The sequence below is a fragment of the Scyliorhinus torazame genome, chromosome 8 (assembly GCF_047496885.1).
Source record: "Scyliorhinus torazame isolate Kashiwa2021f chromosome 8, sScyTor2.1, whole genome shotgun sequence".
NCBI lineage: Eukaryota > Metazoa > Chordata > Chondrichthyes > Carcharhiniformes > Scyliorhinidae > Scyliorhinus > Scyliorhinus torazame.
The window spans coordinates 131,432,160-131,452,060 of record NC_092714.1 but is presented as its reverse complement, the minus strand read 5'-3'; the positions used below and the strand labels follow the sequence as shown (position 1 = coordinate 131,452,060).

General features: G+C 46.0%; 1 protein-coding gene and 1 long non-coding RNA gene across 6 annotated transcripts in view; one reads left to right on the top strand and one right to left on the bottom strand.

Moving 5' to 3' along the window:
* The window catches only part of LOC140428112 (E3 ubiquitin-protein ligase Midline-1), a 572,352-nt gene that overhangs the window by 268,531 nt on the left and 283,920 nt on the right, over window positions 1-19,901 (bottom strand). For 2 of the 5 annotated variants that reach the window (XM_072514185.1, XM_072514190.1), the window contains exons 1-2: window positions 14,620-14,924; window positions 1,034-1,587 (exon numbers count right to left, since the gene is read on the bottom strand). The exons of 2 other annotated variants lie outside the window; for them this stretch is intronic. In XM_072514185.1, the coding sequence (XP_072370286.1) occupies window positions 1,034-1,070 (37 nt within the window). In that variant the 5' untranslated portion in view covers window positions 1,071-1,587; window positions 14,620-14,924. Of the gene's footprint in view, window positions 1-1,033; window positions 1,588-14,619; window positions 14,925-19,901 lie in introns of those variants that run through there. One more of the 5 variants, XM_072514186.1, reaches the window with a different exon arrangement.
* The window catches only part of LOC140428114 (uncharacterized), a 112,708-nt gene continuing 107,729 nt past the window's right edge, over window positions 14,923-19,901 (top strand). The window contains exon 1 of the long non-coding RNA XR_011948711.1: window positions 14,923-16,162. This is a non-coding gene — a long non-coding RNA (uncharacterized lncRNA). The remainder of the gene's footprint in view (window positions 16,163-19,901) is intronic.

Here is a 19,901-nt window from a genome sequence, read left to right as displayed (position 1 = left end):
ATAGTGTGGGTTTAAAGAATCCTCCATACAGACAGTGACCTAGGGCTGGGATCGAACCCTGCTCCTCAGCGCCCAGAAGCAGCAGTGCGAACCACTGCGCCATCAAGCCACCCGAGGACCAGGTAAGGACAGCAGATTTCCTTCTCTAAAGGACATTAGTGAACTAGATAGGTTTTTGCAACAGTTGACAATGGTTTCATGGTCATCTACTTTTAGCTCCTTTTTTTCAAATTGAATTCAAATTTCACCATCTGCCATGGTGGGATTAGAACTCTGGACTAATAATCCAGAGCATTACCCTGGTTCTCTGGATTATTAGCCCAGCGACAATACCACTACGCCACCGCCTCCCTTGGTGTTCTGGACGATGATCTCAGTTCTGTGGTGCAGATTTTTGGTGCTTGCTTTGATGAACTGCGGAATATCCTTGAGAATATAGTAGAGGCAGAGAAGAGAATCCTGGTATTTGGGAGAGAAACCTGTCATCATAGATCATAGAATTTACAGTGCAGAAGGAGGCCATTCGGCCCATCAAGTCTGCACCGGCTCTTGGAAAGAGCACCCTACCTAAGGTCCACACCTCTACCTTATCCCCATAACCCAGTAACCCCACCCATGATATGCAGACATGCACATAATGAGATACAAACAGGCAGCTAATGAACACAGAGAACAGGACATAACCAATCAGCAGGCAGAACACTTGGGGGTGGTTTCCCACTATAAAAGGCACGAGGCACTCACACTCCGCCTCTTTCCACTGGTGACATCTACAGTGTGAGTCAGGGTGTACATATCATACAACTCCTACAGCACGTGGCTAAGAGTTAGTCTGGTTCAGTCAGACAGATTAATCACACTAGGTTAGCAGAGATTCGAACACAGAGGATTGAGCTAACTGTGTGACAGGTTCAATAAATCATATTGAACTAACTTCAAGGTGTGGAGTATCTGTCAGGTAAAGCTGCATCCAGTTGCACCCGTGTTATCTTACTGTGCTTAACACAACAAAACCTTCCTGGTGGGGGCTCACCTTCAATCCTTGGAAATCCTGCTGCATGGTATGTCATCTAATCTGGCTGATAAGGAATGTTTGTGAGCCCAGTCCCTTGTGAGGAGTGGGGGGGGGCAAGATCCCGACTGAGCTTGAGAATTAGCTGCCATGTTTTCACAATCTTGACTTGAAGGCTGGGTATTTCAGGTTTGACGGAACATATTGTATCTGGTCTTCGAGGCCTGGGGTCAGTTGGGAGGTCCCGACCACTGGTCTCGTATGCTTGTCACGAGGGGTTAGAGATAACTGCTCCCTCCCAGCAGGAGCCTAGTTTTCTTGCCACCTGGGCATCAACGTGGCGGAGGTGAAGGCGCTTCCTTCGATGGAACTTTTGAGAGATCCGTAGGGACATTTGGCAATCCTGTTATCACCTTGGCCTTTCCAAGCGCCGTGGGTGGTTTTATTATCCTGCAGTTCATCAATAATCCTGGATTCTATTCCCTTGTGGTTATGCTGTTGATTTCACGTTGCTGCCTTTTCTCCTGACAAAGGTGTGCAATGTTTGAGTACGAGGGCAAGGGTTGTCTGTTATCCTGTTTTGGCAAAAACCAGACTGAGTCAGTAATGTGACGGTGGTTTGTGCAGAGTCTTGTCCTATTTTTTTTATTTGCTGTAATCCTTGCATTTACAAAGGGGGAGCACGTTTTAGACACCAAAGGGTCATCTAGACTCAAAACGTTAGCTCTTTTCTCTCCCTACAGATGCTGCCAGACCTGCTGAGATTTTACAGCATTTTCTCTTTAGATATGTTCTCCCGGAGGTTAAAGAAATCCTCCAGGTAGAGCTAATTGTATCGGGTTTCTATTTTGTATTTTTATTACTTTGAGAATCTGTGCTTATCTCCTACAAAGGCCCGGACAGATCAAGTGTTCTGCAGAGGACAGAGTTCCTTGTGATTCTTATTTGACATTTTCGGAGCTATTAGGTTCAGGGGAAATGTGGGTGGCGCGCGCCTGGGTGTGGTTGGTTAACCCTTGTTCAATTTGTTCAAGTGAGAGACTGCGTGCTGTGGATTTGTGTTGTTAGAGCTCTTCTTTGGTTTAGAGGTACGCTTGACGGGGGAGTTAGGTGCTCCTCTCCAAATGATCTTATATAGTGGTTATAGTGTGGGTTTAAAGAATCCTGGATTGGCTCTTGCAGGGGTAGGGAAGGAGCTGATATCCGACGGGAGGAGGTTACGGTCTGTCATTGTGCCGATGATGTTGTTGATAGGAGTTTTTTTAATTAATTTAGAGTATCCAGTTCATTGTTTTCCAAATATGGGGCAATTTAGCATGGCCTGCACATGTTTGGGTTGTGGGGGGTGAGACCCACGCACACACGGGGAGAATGTGCAAGCTCCACACGGACAGTGCCCAAAGGGCCGGTATCAAACCCGAATATAGGCCCGTGAGACAGCAGTGCTAACCATTGCATCACCGTGTCGCCCCCATAACGTGAGACAGTTGAGGGATATATGTACTGGTGTGAAACAGAACATGGCACAAAGAGCTTATACTGAATTCTTGTCGTCGTAATCTGGGGGGTTCAAATAGTGGGCAGTGCTCACACTGATGAGTTCAGGCATTGGACAGTGCCAGCACTCGCATGTTCAGATAGCGGACAGTGCAACACTCGTGAGGTCAGATACTGGATACTGCTGACACTTGGGAGTTCAGATACTGGAAAGTGCCAACACCCGTGAGTTCAGATAGCGGACAGTGCCGACAAGCGTGATTTCAGATAATGGAGAGTGCCAACACTCGAGTGCCAACGCTTGCAACTTGAGATACCGGACAGTGCTCACACTCAGGAGTTCAGATACTAGACAGTGCTCAAACTCGGGAGTGCAGATGTTGGACAGTGTTCACACTCGGATGTTCAGATACTGCACAGTGTTCACACTCGCAAGTTCAAATTCTGGACAGAGCTTACACTCGGGAGTTCAGATACTGTACAGTGCCGACATTTGGGAATTCAGATACTAGGCAATGCTCACACTCGGGAGTTCAGATAGAGGACAGTGTTCAAACTCGGGAGTTCAGATAGTGAACAGTGTTCACACTCGGGAGTTCAGATAGTGGACAGTGTTCACACTCGGGAGTTCAGATAGTGGACAGTGCTCACACTCGGGAGTTCAGATACTGGACAGTGCTCACACTCGGGAGTTCAGATACTGGACAGTGCTCACACTCGGGAGTTCAGATACTGGACAGTGCTCACACTCGGGAGTTCAGATACTGGACAGTGCTCACACTCGGGAGTTCAGATACTGGACAGTGCTCACACTCGGGAGTTCAGATACTGGACAGTGCTCACACTCGGGAGTTCAGATACTGGACAGTGCTCACACTCGGGAGTTCAGATACTGGACAGTGCTCACACTCGGGAGTTCAGATACTGGACAGTGCTCACACTCGGGAGTTCAGATACTGGACAGTGCTCACACTCGGGAGTTCAGATACTGGACAGTGCTCACACTCGGGAGTTCAGATACTAGACAGTGCTGACATTTGGGAGTTCAGATACTAGGCAATGCTCACACTCGGGAGTTCAGATAGAGGACAGTGTTCACACTCGGGAGTTCAGATAGTGGACAGTGTTCACACTCGGGAGTTCAGATAGTGGACAATGTTCTCACTCGGGAGTTCAGATAGTGGACAGTGTTCACACTCGGGAGTTCAGATAGTGGACAGTGCTCACACTCGGGAGTTCAGATACTGGACAGTGCTCACACTTGGGAGTTCAGATACTAGACAGTGCTGACATTTGGGAGTTCAGATACTAGGCAATGCTCACACTCGGGAGTTCAGATAGTCGACAGTGTTCACACTCGGGAGTTCAGATAGTGGACAGTGTTCACACTTTCGAGTTCAAATACTGGACAGTGCCGACACTCGGGAGTTCAGATATTGGACAGTGCTCACACTCGGTAGTTCAGACACTGCACAGTGCTCCCACTCGCGAGTACAGATACCCGAATACTGCCGATACTTGGGAGTTGTGATACTAGAGACTGCTCACTCTCAGGAGTTCAGATACTGGACCGTGCTGACACTTGGGGTTTCAGACACTGGACAGGGTTCACAGTCAGGAGTTCAGATACTGGACAGTGCTCACACTCAGGAGTTCAGATACTGGACAGTGCTCACACTCGGGAGTTCAGATACTGGACACTGCTAACACTAGGAGTTTCAGATTCTGCACTGTGTTTTCACTCCCGAGGTCTGATACCAGACAGTGTGCACAATTCTGAGGTCTGACACTTTCAGATCTGCTGGCCCTCCAACTCACCTGCAGCTTTCTAAGGCAAGACATTGTCTTAGAGATGGCTGGACACCCCGCATTAAGGCAATTAAAGTGCCGTCAGCCATTTATTGGCTGCAGTGTGAGCCTCCGACCTTTATACAGTAGTCGACGGGGTTTGGCAGGCACCCAATTTCCAGCTTAAAGTTCAACCCCAGGAGTCTCTCGGCTTTTAATTTGGTGAAGGGTGATGGCGTGTTATGGTGATTTATATGTCTGCTGACCAATGTTGGGAGCCTGGTCATTGCGGGCAATTGTAGACAGTAAGTGAAACCTCAAGCATCCAACCACAATTGGCTACCATAGATGGAATAGAAGGAGAATAGCAGATATCTCCTACAACTTGCATTCTTGTTTGTGAGGAGGCCTTGCCATTCCTTTGGATTTTGTGGGCATTTGGCAGGACAGTTGATTGCAAGTTACTAATACTCCGGAGTGACTGTTTTGTATCTCCGCGTACCTCTGTTTTCCCTTTGGAAAATAATGAGGACGTGTTGGAAATATTCACAGGCTGCTTCTCAACCTTTTGAACCACATCATGAACAGATTCTGGGGCGGGGCTTGAACCGAGAGCAGCTAGCCAGAGACCGGGGCGCAATCCACTGAGGCACAGGTTGTCCCTTCAACACAGGCTCAACTGAACTAAAAACAACAGGTAAAAGTATCATTCCTTCTTTATCGACACCCAGAACACCAAACGATTCCTCTCAAAGAAGAGTTCTGACTGAAATCAAGATGTGCTTAATTTTCATTAATCACCTTGTAATTATTAAGCTATTACTGTGTAGTTTTAAAAAGCTGCTCACTCCACTGACCTTGTAATTAGATTGAAGCACAATCAAGTACATTATTGCCTCAGTACTTTATTTATAATTACCATGTAGATGTTAACACAGTTGCACCATATTTGATGTGCACCAACTGTGCAAGCAATTTAGGTTATTTATTAATAATACTGTCTGTGCTTTGAATTTTAAAAATCTACAGAACTTACACTGTATGGTTTCCAAAGAGACAAATTAGACTCCAGGTACCTACATAGCTAGTTGAGATTCTGGCCAGAGGTTGGGGAGCTGGGTGGAGGAGTGGATTCAGTTTGGGGGGGGGGGGGGGGGGGGGTCACTGGGAGCAGAGTTGACAGAGAATTGGAAGATGGCGCAAAGGAGCAATGACCAGTCATGAGGGGTTGTGATTTATAAGAGACGTGGTGATTACATGATTTCTAACATTACAGATGCTCACATTTGATTTAGAGAGAGATGCACTGAATATCACACAGGTATCATGCTCTAATTGCAAGCACTTTTGTAACACTAATTATGACATTTTACATCTCAGTTAGTGAATCCGTGAAAAGAACTCAATTGTTTTCCAGTGTTCAGCATGCCTCTTTTAAGGCCCGTTTAATGCCTTCATTTTCAGCATCCTTTTTGACTTTCGTTTTTGACAAAGATTTTGCACTAATGAACTACAAACTGATGAACTCCCAGGTTGTTAAGAATCCTCTGTAATTCTCTGATTCTTTTCATCAAGTGGCTAATTTGACCTGCCACCGATTCACATGGATACTGTCGTGCAGTGTGTTGGGGCAACAATTAGTGTTGCCAAGGACTGGTGGGAGTGATGTACATGTTCAGAAAAACTTCATCCACTGGGTACATCAACTGGTTGTGCGTCCCCCAGGTGAGCACTGGGAGGAGATTACATACCCAACAGCAAAATGGGAAGCGCACCAACATCACAAATCTAGGGATAACGGAGACGACAGAGATGGGGAGGGGAAAGGACATGGGAGGAATTTGAAAACAAGGATGAGAATTTTAAAATTGAGGCAGCTTTAACTATCCTGCTCCTCTTTGAAATAGGGCGATGTGATCCTGCTACTCGCTGAGTGATAACTGTGTGTGCATGGGGAAGCAAACTACTGATGGCAGTTCTCTGACTGCAAGAAATAGATAGGATGTGGGAACCAGGGTGAGTGCAGTCCTTCCACTAGACAACAGTGGCAGGGCATTGGAGGGAGAGGTTGGAGTCAGCCATGTCAAAGACTTCAGGTGATCAGAGATCATTTACCTTTGTCATAGTCACATAGGATAACAATCTTAAAGAAGCACAGCTAAAAGTCTGAGGATCACACTCAGGTCCTCTCATCTAGTTAGTGGATGAGCTGCATGAATGAAGCATGAGGAGCAAGTTAGGCAAAGGTGTCAGTCATGACACGTTTGTTCTTTCATGACAACTGTGTCAGGTATGAACAATTAATGGCACTCAACCCTGAGTCAACTGATCACCCAGCCAGAAGTGCCGCTGTCAGCTTACAGACTTGGCGGAGCTGTGAGCAAACATATAAATTATATTTTATACTCAATCAGTCCCTGTTTACATCGAATAAAAGCGGACTTTCACCAGCCCAGAAATTGAATAATTAATTTTAACTAGAGTCTGCCCTCTGGCTGAATGCTGTTTTGTCTCTGAGGCATCTAGGTCTCCTGAAACGTATCTTAATATTCCCCACAGATTTATTGCGTAATATTGCGATGGGTTGTGAGTGCAACATATGGAACGCATAAAAAAGTTTATTAACATCTAAATTAAATTATATTCATTTCAGACGACCAGCCGCTGCCAAAAGACCTCAGACTTTGAACGACAAAGTACTTTCGGAGATCTTGACTGTTTGGAGTGTAATTTATTGTGTGTACCAACAGTCAGGATATCGGAGACCATTTCAAAAACTTTGAAAAGGCACAGCAATCTCCCCTTTTGGCTTAATTTCTAACTGATATTGCCATCTATTCATGACCAAGGTTGCACCAAGTCTGGTGGTGATTTATAAGGGGCAAGACAATGACCAACATTTTTTCAAGATGATGGTAGCACTCCTCTTCTTTGAATACATCAGCCAATGAGCCTCATGACGATCACTATCACCAAGGTGTGTACAGGTGGTAGGAGTTTATGCTTGACACGAGTTTGAAGCCAGACCGCTGCCTTTGGCTTGTTAACATGGATTGTATTGTTCAGAGTCCCTTTGCCAAGGTGGAAGTTCGCTGCAGACTGAGATAATTGAATGGAAATCTCATGGGCCTGGAACTTTTCCCCTTTCCTTGGTGCGCACACTAATTTGGTGGTAAATTGGCATTACCACGAAAAGACGAAGAGAGAGGTTGAGAGAATATTTTGGGGAGTTTAGCAAGGCAACTAGTGTTCAAGAAGGAGGCAGCCATCACCATCTCAGGGCAAGAAGGGATGGGTATTGAAGGCTGGCCTTGCCAGTGATGCTCACATATAGAGAATTCATTTTAAATGCTTAATGTGATTGTGGTGCTTGATTGTTGAAGTTGCTCGACAGTGAAGCAATACATCGAACAGCCTTTACATGACATGAACACACACCACCCATAGATCATACAGCTAGCTAGTCTGTCATGCATTGAATGATATTAAGTGAAAGTCGTCACAGTCCCAGGGACTGCTCCCCCCTTTTGACACAAAGCTGACTGGTGGTGATTTAACCTGAGGGCCACCACACCTCAGGTGAGATGCAAGGTTGAGAAGGAGGGACATTCATGGATAACCTCAGCCAACATGGGAATTGAACTCACGCTGTTGGCATCGCCCCGCATCACAAACCAGCCAACCTAGTATAGAATTGAATCACCCGTACATCTAATTTGTGTTTTAGTTGTTTGCTATTAATCCTAACAGACTTTCATTATTATAGTTTATCTGTATCTGCAATCCAATTTTTAAAATTAATCCTTGTTTTGTATGACAGACATGTTTGTAAACTTGAAGGGTACGAAGAAAGAACCTGCATTTATATAGTACCTTTCAGAACCTCAGGATGTTGGACAGCCAATTGCAAACTTTTGCACCTATAGAAAACACACCAATTTGGACACATCCAATAACAACCAGATCATGTGTTTTTGTCATGTTGGATGTGGAATAAATTTGTGTGGAAAAAAAAAAAATCACAGGAATTGTCCTGCTTCTTTATCAAGATGGAATATTTTACGTTCACCAGAACGTGGACAGCACCCGATAATCTATATAGGTTCACTTGGCTGTGGGATCAATGTTGGTGCTGCAGTCCATGTCAGCCTGGGTGTTGTGATCAAGTCACTGGACTGGAGCACTTTTCAAACATTTTCCTTAAAATACAAGGAACCTGTAGCTTGTAAAGGTCCTTCCTGTTTATTCCCTTATTATCCTTCCTTTTATTTTACCATTATCATTTTTGATCCATGGGTGATTAATGGACACATATCTTTAAGTCAAACAACAGAGAGAATGAGGAATTTAGAAGTTACAGGGAGAACACTCTGGTAGTCTCCGCTAGTTTGAACAGGAGCTTCAGACTTTTTGGCACCAGAGAGAGAGAGATGGGGTGGGTGGGACTCGGTTTGATTGATTGGCTGGGGGCCAATAATTTGGCCCAAAAGGCCATGTTCTGCCTGGTAGCGGGTGGTGATTGGATAGTGACCCAGTGGAATGACTTCAGAGTCCCAAAGAGCTCAGGTGGACTCCTGGAAGTACAGGGACAAGGACTCTCCCTCCCGGGTTTTCTCCAGAAAGGCTGAGTGAACTGTATTTCTGGAACTGCCAAGAACCTGAACGAACAAATCTACAGGAAAACCATTACAGGCTGCAAACAAAAACCAGGACCCTCGCTCCCTCTCCAGAAAGGTTGTGAGTGCTATATTTCTGAAACTACGGAGGCCTGAATGAATCTACAGTAAAGCCTTGCACTGAAAGTACAGTTGGAAGAGTAGTAAGATGCTTAAAGACAACCTTCTGAAACAAATACTTCTTTTCTCTTTAACTTATTTTTTACACCCCTCTCTTTCCATCTCTGTTTGTCGGTCTTGTGTGTGTGTATATATAGAGAGTGGGGAGCAAATTAAAGTGGGGAATTAGTAATTAGATAATAGTTAACCAGTTGTATTTGTTGCATACTTCATCAAAGTATTGTTATTATTAAAAGATAATTGTGTTTACATTTACAAACATAGGAACATAGAACATACAGTGCAGAAGGAGGCCATTCGACCCATTGTGTCTGCACCGACCCATTTAAGCCCTCACTTCCCCCTATCCCCGTAACCCCTCCTAAACTTTTTGGTCACTAAGGGCAATTTATCATGGCCAATCCACCTAACCTGCACGTCTTTGGACTGTGGGAGGAAACCGGAGCACCCGGAGGAAACCCACGCAGACACGGGGAGAACGTGCAGACTCCACACTGACAGTGACCCAGCGGGGAATCGAACCTGGGACCCTGGCGCTGTGAAGCCACAGTGCTGTAGTGAACTCGCCAACATTGAGGGCATTTAAAAGTTTATTGGATAAACATATGGATGATAATGGCATAGTGTAGGTTAGATGGCTTTTGTTTTGGTGCAACATCGTGGGCCGAAGGGCCTGTACTGCGCTGTATTGTTCTATGTTCTATGTTCTATCCACTTGTGCTACCGTGCTGCCCCAAACCTGGTGACTGTAATTACTGAGCAGCCAACGACCAAAGACTTTCGATATTTTTCTAAGAATTACTGGTTAATTCACTGGTGTTGTGACTCCAGGTCAAGTGGGGCTGGAATTGACCGCGCACTAGCCCAGGGTGGGGTCGTAAAAGACTTTAAGTGAAAATGACTGAGGTCCCCAGAGATGAAAGTAAGGGCTGTTGCATTTTAATTTGCACATCAAATGGTATTAAGTGACTTGTCTGAATACTGGCACTGCCTGCGAGTTCCAGCTGCAAACAGCAAGATAGTCACATCAGGCGGATATGAATCTTCCACTCTGCAGCCCTGGTGACTTGGAAAACAAGTGGTGTCAGTTTTCAGACCCATCCCAATGAACAAATCCACATTGTTTATGGAGAGCCAGCAATCCACTTTCCAAAAAAAAAAGAAAGGGAAGTGCCTGGAAAAGGCAAAGCTGCTTTAACTGATAGGGTGAGGGATATGAATTTGTCCAGGCAAACATCCAAAAACAATAACTGGTGCTTTCCAATACATCCTGAGTTTCCAGCTATAGATTTTCTGTGGGATTGTTCATGTGAGGGAAATAAAATTAGATTACACGAGAAGCATAAAGACCACATTGGAAAATTATTCCATTTTAACTCCAACGTGACTGAGTAAAACAAAAAGCTCAGACTCAATCAAGTACAGTTTGTCTGAAAAGGGAGCCGGGGTTCAGAAGGAAATCACTGGGAGTTATGAGAAGTTGGGGGTCTGTGACGATATGCGTGTAAAATAATTTTTTTTAAAAGCCATGCATTTATAAAGCATATTTCCCAACTTCAGCACACCTCAAAGTGCTTTATAGTCAATGAAGCACTTTTGAAGGGGAGTCACTGCTGTAAAGTAGAAATGGCAGCTCATTTGTGCACAGCAAGCTCCCACAACAGAAATGTAATAATGACCAGATAATTAGTTGTTAGTGCTTTTGATTGAGGAAAAAACATTGGCCTGGACACTGAGAATATCTCCCTTGTTCTTCCTTAAAATAGTGCCAAGGGATATTTTACACCCGCCTGAGGGAGCAGGAGGTGCTTTGGTTCAACATCTCATCCAAAAGATGGATTAAAGCCTGCACAGGCTGTGTGCTTATTTCTTTACAATGTCTGTAGTTGGCCATCTCCGTTTGTCGCCATTGTCCTGCTAAGCCTGCACTGAATACCCCATAGCCTCCACTCAAAAGGAGGGAAAGCCAGGACAGTTGCTGACTTGTGTCAAAGCCGTGAACAGGCTGGAGCATTGAGAATGTGTCAGATTTGATTCCTTTCCCACTGTGTGCTTATGAATGAAACCATGCAAGAAATCCACACTCCAAACGTGAAAATAAAAAAACCCGAGGGCAAAGTTTTTGTAAGCTGTTCATCGCTCCGCAAGTAAATGATTTTTCTTTAGCAAGGGGTTCGGACTGAAAGAGCATTTCATTGGAGACAAAACCTATTATTGGCAATAGAGGAACGCACAAACAAGGAGAGTATCTGGCTGTGTGCGTAGAAATGGAAGCAGTGTGGGCAGTTAGTAAAGTGGGCAAGAATACCCAGAAAAACTGTGGGGTTGGTGGCACAGAATGAAATTGAGTACCATATCAAAGTAACCTGCAGCCCGAGCCAGTTCCTTGCTGGGCTTGTCAGGGTTAGAAATTAATCACTTTTACTTGTCCTGTGCATTTCAGTAAACATTGTGCCTGCCCTTCGCTCCCCCGACCCCAGCTAAAAGCACTGGTTATTGGAATACACCAGGTTTATTATGATTCCCACACAGGTTCAGTGGAGACTTATTTTTGCATTGATACCTCTCCCTCTGAGAGACTGTGTATTGATGAGAATAGCTAAGTGAATATATAAAGAACTTACATTTATCACATTTACACCTTTCACAGCCTCGGCACATTCCAAAGCGCTTTGCAAATATCAAAGTATTTCTCAAAATGTAATCTCGGTTGTAGTATAGGAAAAAGAGGCCGCCAATTTGTACCAAGTGCCCACAATCAGCAATTCGATAAGGAGTAGATTTGTGCTGAAGGATGCACTAAAGCTTGGGGCAGCCACCACAGAGGCTCAATGGGGGAAGGTTCCTGTCTAAGACCTTTCAGCCACAGTAATCTTAGGGGAGGTGAATTGTATTGAACTCCCTCAGGCTGTATGACTCACATTGAATGTACACAGTGAATATTACATAGATCACAATTGTATCGAAGCATCTCAGATTGCAACTTGATCTATGTAGACAATTTAAAGCATCTTGTGTAACGACCATTTTGAAATGTCTGTAAACTATATTGAAGCGCCTCAAAAGTGTAACATGATGTCTGTAGAGAACCTGAATATTATTGCACTTTGTGCGATGGCCTCTTTGAAATGTTTGTAATGTTCTTTCAGATATTTACAAATAAAGTATGTTTTTGCAAAACAAATGTGCTCAGCAATTAAGTTTTTAAAAATAAATTTAGAGTACCCAATTCATTTCCTCTAATTAAGGTGCAATTTAACGTAGTCAATCCACCTACCCTGCATATCTTTGGGTTGTGGGGGCAAAACCCACGCAAACACGGGGAGAATGTGCAAACTCCACACGGATAGAGACCCAGAGCCGGGATCAAACTAGAGTCCTCAGCGCCGTGAGGCAGCATTGCTAACCACTGTGCCACCATGCTGCCCCTGCAATTAAGGCTGAGGGATAAATATTGGATAGAATCATAGAATTTACAGTGCAGAAAGAGGCCATTCGGCCCATCGAGTCTGCACAGGCACCTGGAAAGAGCTTAAGCCCACGCCTCCACCCTAACTCTATAACCCTAACTCCGTAACCCCACCCCACCTCACCTTTTTTGGACACCAAGGGCAATTTATCATGGCCAATCCACCTAACCTGCACATCTTTGGACTGTGGGCGGAAACCAGAGCACCTGGAGGAAACCCACGCAGACACGGGGAGAATGTGCAGACTCCACCCAGACAGCGACTTAAGCCGGGAATTGAACCTGGGACCCTGGAGCTGTGAAGCAACTGTGCTACCTTGCTGCCCTAATAGGATACTTGGAGAAACCCCTGCTCTTTAAATTGTGATGTGGGATATTTACATCCACCCGAGAGGGCAGAAGCAATCTTGGGTTATTGTGTCAACTGAAGAATGACATCTCGGACAGTGCAGCAGTCCCTCAGTGCCAGCCTGGATTATGTGTTCAAACTTCTGTGGTCGGCCTGGAGCCTGCAGCGTGCTGACTTTGATGTGACAGTGCATTCAGTTGAGCCATACAGCTGACTTTAGCCTCAGCAATGTAGTTTTGGGATTCAGTGAGGGCTATTAGTTGAACAAAGAATCGATTCAGAAATACACCTCACCCTCTCAGCAAGAAAGGGCAGCAAAGAAGACTTTCTGTTGGTGAGGATGTCTATCAGAGTATATTCTCATTTTATTTAAAGTGAACTTTGTGGACTGCATCTGCCTCTCTCAATCGCAAGTCATTGGAAACTCTGTAAATTCTTCTGATATATTCCTTTCCCCCTCCTTGCCCTTTCATCATTAACTCAAACAAGATACAAGTTCCAAACAGTTTACATGTGTGTGTGTGTGTGTGTGTGGGGGGGGGGGGGGGGGTGTAGATGCGGATAGAAGGGGAGATAGCTCACGCAATGCTGCGTTCTATCCACTGCCTGACCTCTGCAGGTCACCAAGAGAATCACACACAAGAGTGCCGGGAGTGCCAGGGGCTGAAACCTTTGCAAAGACTTTGCACAGTCACCCAGAAATTAAACAAAACGGCCCAAATTGGAATAAGACTAGTTTGAAAACAGTGGAAGAAAGTGGCTGGGGTTTCAATGTATCTAGCTCCCCTTAATTTAAAAAGTCGAATCCAAACACATTAATTCACCAAAGTTATTTTCATTTCATGCCGGCTAATGTAAACCACAGTGGACTGGATTAAACACCCATCTGTGACTGTAGACACTAAAATAGATGATAATTATCTTTCCGAGGCGGGCGAGGTATGCTAAATCTAATGATTGCAAATCACACATGTTAGATCTAGTCTAAAGGAGATTGTCTAGCGATGAATCAATGGCATCAGAGTAAGTGTCATTAAATTGTCACAGAATGTAGCCAACGTGGTCTCAAGTAATTTAAGTAATCTTAATCAGTACGACAAGGTTGGATTGCAGGCACTGGCTGTCTTCTTAAACAAGGATACAAAGACATGGCAGAGTTGGACTGTGGTTAACTCTTCACTGTCTGGCTGTGGCTGGATAAGAGATTTCGGATTTATACATTTGAAATGAGAAGTCAATGCTACAGACCATCCGCTACCCCAGCGACTGAAATTAAAGTACCAACAAAGTTGGACCTTGCAAAACTCACACCTCCACTTAAAGCCCTGTAAAGTGATTCACCTACGGCACAGCTCTGCGCCGCTGTTTAAAAATCAAGTATGCCAACAAACTGCTCTTTGTCCATGCTGAAGGATCTTTTCTGTTCCCACCAACCTACAAGCATGGGTTGCCATGGAGACACCGCACGTCCATTTGCCACAAGTGATCAAAGGGCCCAAACAGCACACACACACACAAAACTTGCCAGACTTCCTACTGGCTGCCCACTAATTAACTGACAGAGGCTGAGGCCAGTGATCCCATTCACTCTCTGCAGTTAGCAGCAACGTTCATTCAGTACTCCGCCAAAGTGGCAAGGCAAAATCAAATGGCAAAGCTCTCAAACAGGCCAGAGAGTTATGCCACAGTTTATTAGAATGATCGTTACCTGCTTCATCTTCAGAATCCCATTATCCACAGTACACCGAGAAGTCTGCAGCCACAATAAAGACAATTTGGCACAAGGGGGAGGGTTAAATCCATTCACTTCCCCCCTCCTCCTCCACACAGACACACACAGGGATCTATCAGCTCCTCACATTCTTTGTTTAAACTTTGTGCTGGGAAATCGCTCCATGCTAACTGACCAAATGATAACCGCACTCTCCCCTTCCGCTCTGTGAGAATAAGTTAGCAAGAGGGGGACATATCTGGCTGCTTCCTTCCTTAATGTAACCCAAGCTCTGATCAGCTGCAACGAGCTGGAGGAGTGTGTGAGTGAGCCTCGCCAATCAGGCGCAGGGGGAGGAGGCTAACATGTCTACACTGGGATTAGGGAAGGTTTTATAGGTATTTCAAGATAAAGGGCAACCGAGATCAAAGGCACGAGCTAGCAAAAGGGGAGGGGGTATGCTAAATTGTTGCATCCCTGACTTTATAGCTGAACTGTGTTTCAAATCATCTCTAAATCGAACGCAAAACCAGACCGGCCTGTGGCAAGACTTTGAAAGTCTCTGCGGTTGTGGATCAATTGATGGGACGTGGACTGAAATGTCTCCGGGCCTGTCGGGAACCATAACACTGGCCTTTCCTTTTTCCCGCCTCCAACTCCCTGGATTGAATTCAGCAAGTAACTAGCATTAGCAGGTGGTTGAACCATGAAGGTGGAACTAAATCACACCCTCGCCGTCCCGGGAGGGATGTTCAAACTGTCACGGGCTGTCTCAAAGTTAATGTGATCACCAGTTCACAATTGTTAACAACCACACTCACAAGGGGAAGAAAAGACAGATATTGGTTCAGTTTACACTTGGGATCCTGATTCCATCATTAAAAGAGGTGAACAAACTCGTATGGTTCAAAGTGTTTTAGAGTGAATGCAGTCATTAGGAAGGATGGCCACGATAGCAATGTGTGAAAGCTGGCAAGCATGTCTTGCCCATTAGGTTTTCACAAACAGCAATGAGTTAATGGCCAGATGATTTTTCTTTGACACCAGGAGAACTCTCATTCACACTAGCCGTTAGCAGCAATGTTCAGTACTCCGCTTCGGTGGCAAGGCCAAATCAAACAGGCCAGAGAGTTATGCCACAGTTTATTAGAATGATCGTTCCTGCTTCATCTTCAGAATCCCATTATCCACAGTACACCGAGAAGTCTGCAGCCACAATAAAGACAACTTGACAAAAGAGGGAGGGTTAAATTCACCCACCCCCCTGCTCCTCAACACAGACACACACAGGGATCTATCAGCTGCTCGCATTCTTTGTTTGAACTTTGTGCTGGGAAATCGATCCACGCCGACTGATCAGATGATAACGACACTCTCCCCTTCTGCTCTGTGGGAACAACTGTAACAGCCACCTGAGGGTGCTGGCGGCGCCTCGGTTTAAAAGACACCAGCACCTCTGCACACTCTGAGACTTTCAGTAAAGCAATGGGAGTGACCGCCCTCTGGAGTGGAGACTTGTACCGATGAATTACAAACTGAGGTGAGTACGCTACCCACTGAGCCAGTGCAGGCATTCATCAGTTCTAACTCAAGTCAATTTTATCACTATGTATCACATGGTAACCTGGCCCATTAATAACCAGTTGGATAATGGTATAAAGGGTTGATGTTAAATCTGTAAATATACAGTCTACATGATCAGTGATACACAATCACATGATAACAGGGCATGGAGAGATAGTTCTATATGGAGCCTCATGCTAACATGTACTGTGCACAGTGAAATGCTCAATAAAAAGTAAAGTTGATCAACTGCCTTGCTTCCAGCAATTTCTGTAAATTCGGATTATGAACAACCTAATCTAAGATTCACAATGATGATAATCGAGGGTGACAGTGGAATGACTGCAGGACAAGGATAGCACGGGAACATTATGAAGGGAAGTCACATAGGAAATCCTAGGCCTGCCTTTACTAGAGTGTTTTGACCACGTGGAAGGCCAGGAGAAAGCCCAGGGGTGGGATTCTCCGACCCCCCTCCAGGTCGGAGAATCGCTGGGGGGCGGCGTGAATCCCGCCCCTGCCAGCCGCCAAATTTTCCAGCACTGAAAATTCGGCAGGGGCAGGAATCGCGCTGTGCTGGTTGGCAGGCCCCCCCGCCCCCGGTGATTCTCCGGCTCGCGATGGGCCGAAGTCCCGCTGCTGTCATGCCAGTCCCACCGGCGTGAATCAAACCACCTATCTTATTGGCGGGACTGGAGGCGCGGGCGGGCTCCAAGGTCCTGAGAGGGGGGGTGCGGGCGATCTGGTCCCGGGGGGGTGCCCCCACAGTGGCCTGGCCCGCGATCGAGGCCTACCGATCCGCGGGTGGGCCTGTGCCGTGGGGGCACTCTTTTCCTTCCGCCTCGGCCACAGCCTCCACGATGGCCGATGCGGAAGTGACCCCCCCTGCGCATGCGCGGGGATGACGTCAGCAGCCGCTGGTGCTCCCGCACATGCACGAACTTCCGCCGACCGACGAAGTCCTTTCGGTCCCAGCTGGCATGGCGCCAAAGGCCTTTCCCGCTGGCTGGCGGCGCGCCAACCACTCCAGTGTGGGGCTAGCCCCTCAAGGTGAGGGCTTGGCCTCTAAAGGTGCAGATAAATCTACACCTTTGGGGCAGCCCGACGCCAGATTGGTTCCCATCACTCTATCCCGCCGTGACCCCCTGTCCCGCCAGGTAGGGGAGAATCCCGGCCCAGAAGTGGCAGAACTGGCATCTCAAATTTAGCAGGTACAGAGCAGTTTTGGTATGAGCAGAAAAGACTAGCAAGGAAGAGGTCAGTACCTTATTCTATACCACAGGCAGTAATGCAGATGATATGATGGCATACAAAAAGGTTATTAAAGCTTATGCCAATTATTTTAGGCCGCGATTCTCTGGGGCCAGCAGTCAGTAGTGGGAACCCTGATGACCGGTGATTCAGCCATCAGGTAAAAAACGTGGTTCACGAGTCGGGAAATCCATTGCGAGTCTCCCAGCTGGCCCCGACGAGGTTTCCGCCCAGAGCCGTCAGGAACATGCAAAGTGGTAATTAACCCGAATTTGAATGCCATTTAGGGGCAGAACATCTCATGGGATGCTCCAACCACCCCTCCCCCCCCCAGCCGGATGTCCCAATGGCGTGAATTGGTGCAAGCCCTAAAAAAACGGGGACCTGGCAGCTTGCACTCTAAGGGGTGGCCAAGATGTGATTACCCTTCCTACAACCGCCTCCAGGGTGCTGAGGGGGATTCTTCATGGGAGGAGGGTGTCAGTGGGGCAGGGTGGGGGGCTTCTGCTGGGCTTCAGGGGCACAAGCCAGGTGTTTCCTTGAATGGGGTTGTTTGGCTGGTCTTTCTATCTGCAGTCTTTAAACCCTTTAAAATGTCTGCCAGCATGTCAATATTATGTGTGAGAATAAAGCGAAAGTCTTCCTATTGGCAGCCTCTAAACCCTTTAAACTGTCTGTCAGCACACCGTGTTCAAAGATCTGGGCGATTAAGGTAAAAGTATTCCTTTTAATGTGGTGGAAAACTCTGCAGAGGTTTTTTTCACTGTCAATTTCAATGCCCGTCAACCTTTTCTACCCTGTTTGAATGCCCAGGAGCCTAAAAGCTTTGAACTGCAATGTTTACATTCAATTTCACAGACCATTGCCTTTTACAAGCTTTTTGATTGACAAGTCCAGACAATTTCAAAGGAAGGTTTAAGGTGTTTATTTATATTGCTCGACATGGGTCCATTAAATCAAAGGAGCTGCTCTTTTTCTAACTATAGTTTTTTTAAAGAGGCTGTCTCTTTGATCTCAAGAGCGTCCATGTGCTTAAACCTGGCATGCATTCAGACCGTTTAAAGAATTTAAGGCTGCAGATAAGAAGTCTTTCACTTTATTGTCAGAGAACTTTAATTTTGAGACATTGACAGACAAAAGTTTGAAATGCCTACTGCTTCAACATAAACCAAATTTTCACTCTCACAAGTTCGCAATTTCTTACTCTCGATGTTGCACTTCTTTTATGACTACTCTGTTCACCATCAGATACTGTAATTGCACCTTGCTGCCAGTGCTGTCCAGCCTCAGATTTGTGGCTCTCAGCTATTCAGCCTCTACTACACAGATGCTCCTATGCTTCCATAGTATGCACAGTGGGCAGAATATTACATTCTCGGCAGGTGACTTACTCACTGCCTGAAAAAGCCACCTGCGCTGACTCTTTGGCAGAAGGTCCGCCATATCTTCTACCCTATCAGGCAGTTAAGTGGACAGCAGCGGGCCTTCCTCCAGACTGAGAATCTCAGAAAACAACTACCCACCTGCGGGTAATCGGAGGCGGTGCTATCGAGGAGGCCTTGCTGAAACAACACCCAGGGACAGGGTAAGTGCTGTCGGGGGGTGGGGGAGAGGTCTCACAGGGTGTGGGCCACAACGATCCCACTGGAGCAGCTTGCCAAAGGATATGTTAGCGAGCAGTCACCCAGCCTTCTCCATTGGGGCCATGTCGTCAATCCTGCTGGGTTGCCTAATCATCTGGAGGAATCGAAAACAAAATCTCCCAACCATTGCTACAAGCAAACCCAGGAGAAAAATCATCACACCAAGAAAAAAAAATTCTGCCATTTTCAAAATGCCTTTGAACACTTTTGTTCTTCATTTGTAAGAATATTGGACAAGGGGAGAATGAAAAGGCTGCTTCACTGACAAGTGAAGTGTCATCCACTTGCTGTTGGCTTTCCAATTGGTGTGGGAATTGGTCTGAGCATAAGGTGACCAACCATTCCTTTTTGAGCATTGATCCATAATTGAGCCCATTGTCCTTTGTCCTAGGAACATAGAAGTAGGCCATTTGGCCCATCAAGCCTGCACTACCTTTCAATAAGTTCATGACCTGGTTGTGGTCTCCTCTCCACTTTCCTGTCTTCTCTCTTGGCTAAAAAAAAGCCTTGAATAAACTTTTTGTTCTTTAAAAAAATTTTTCGTGTACCCAATTATTTTTTTTCCAATTAAGGGGCAATTTAGCGTGGCCAATCCATCTAATCTGCACATCTTTGGGTTGTGGGGCGAAACCCACGCAGACACGGGGAGAATGTGCAAATTCCACACGGACAGTGACCCAGGGCCGGGGTTCGAACCCGGGTCCTCGGCGTTGCAGTCCCAGTGCTGTCCACTGCGCCACATGCTGCCCTTGCCTTGAATAAATTTAAAGGCCCCAACCTCCACTACCTTCTGCGGAAGAGAATTCCACACTCCAACAACCC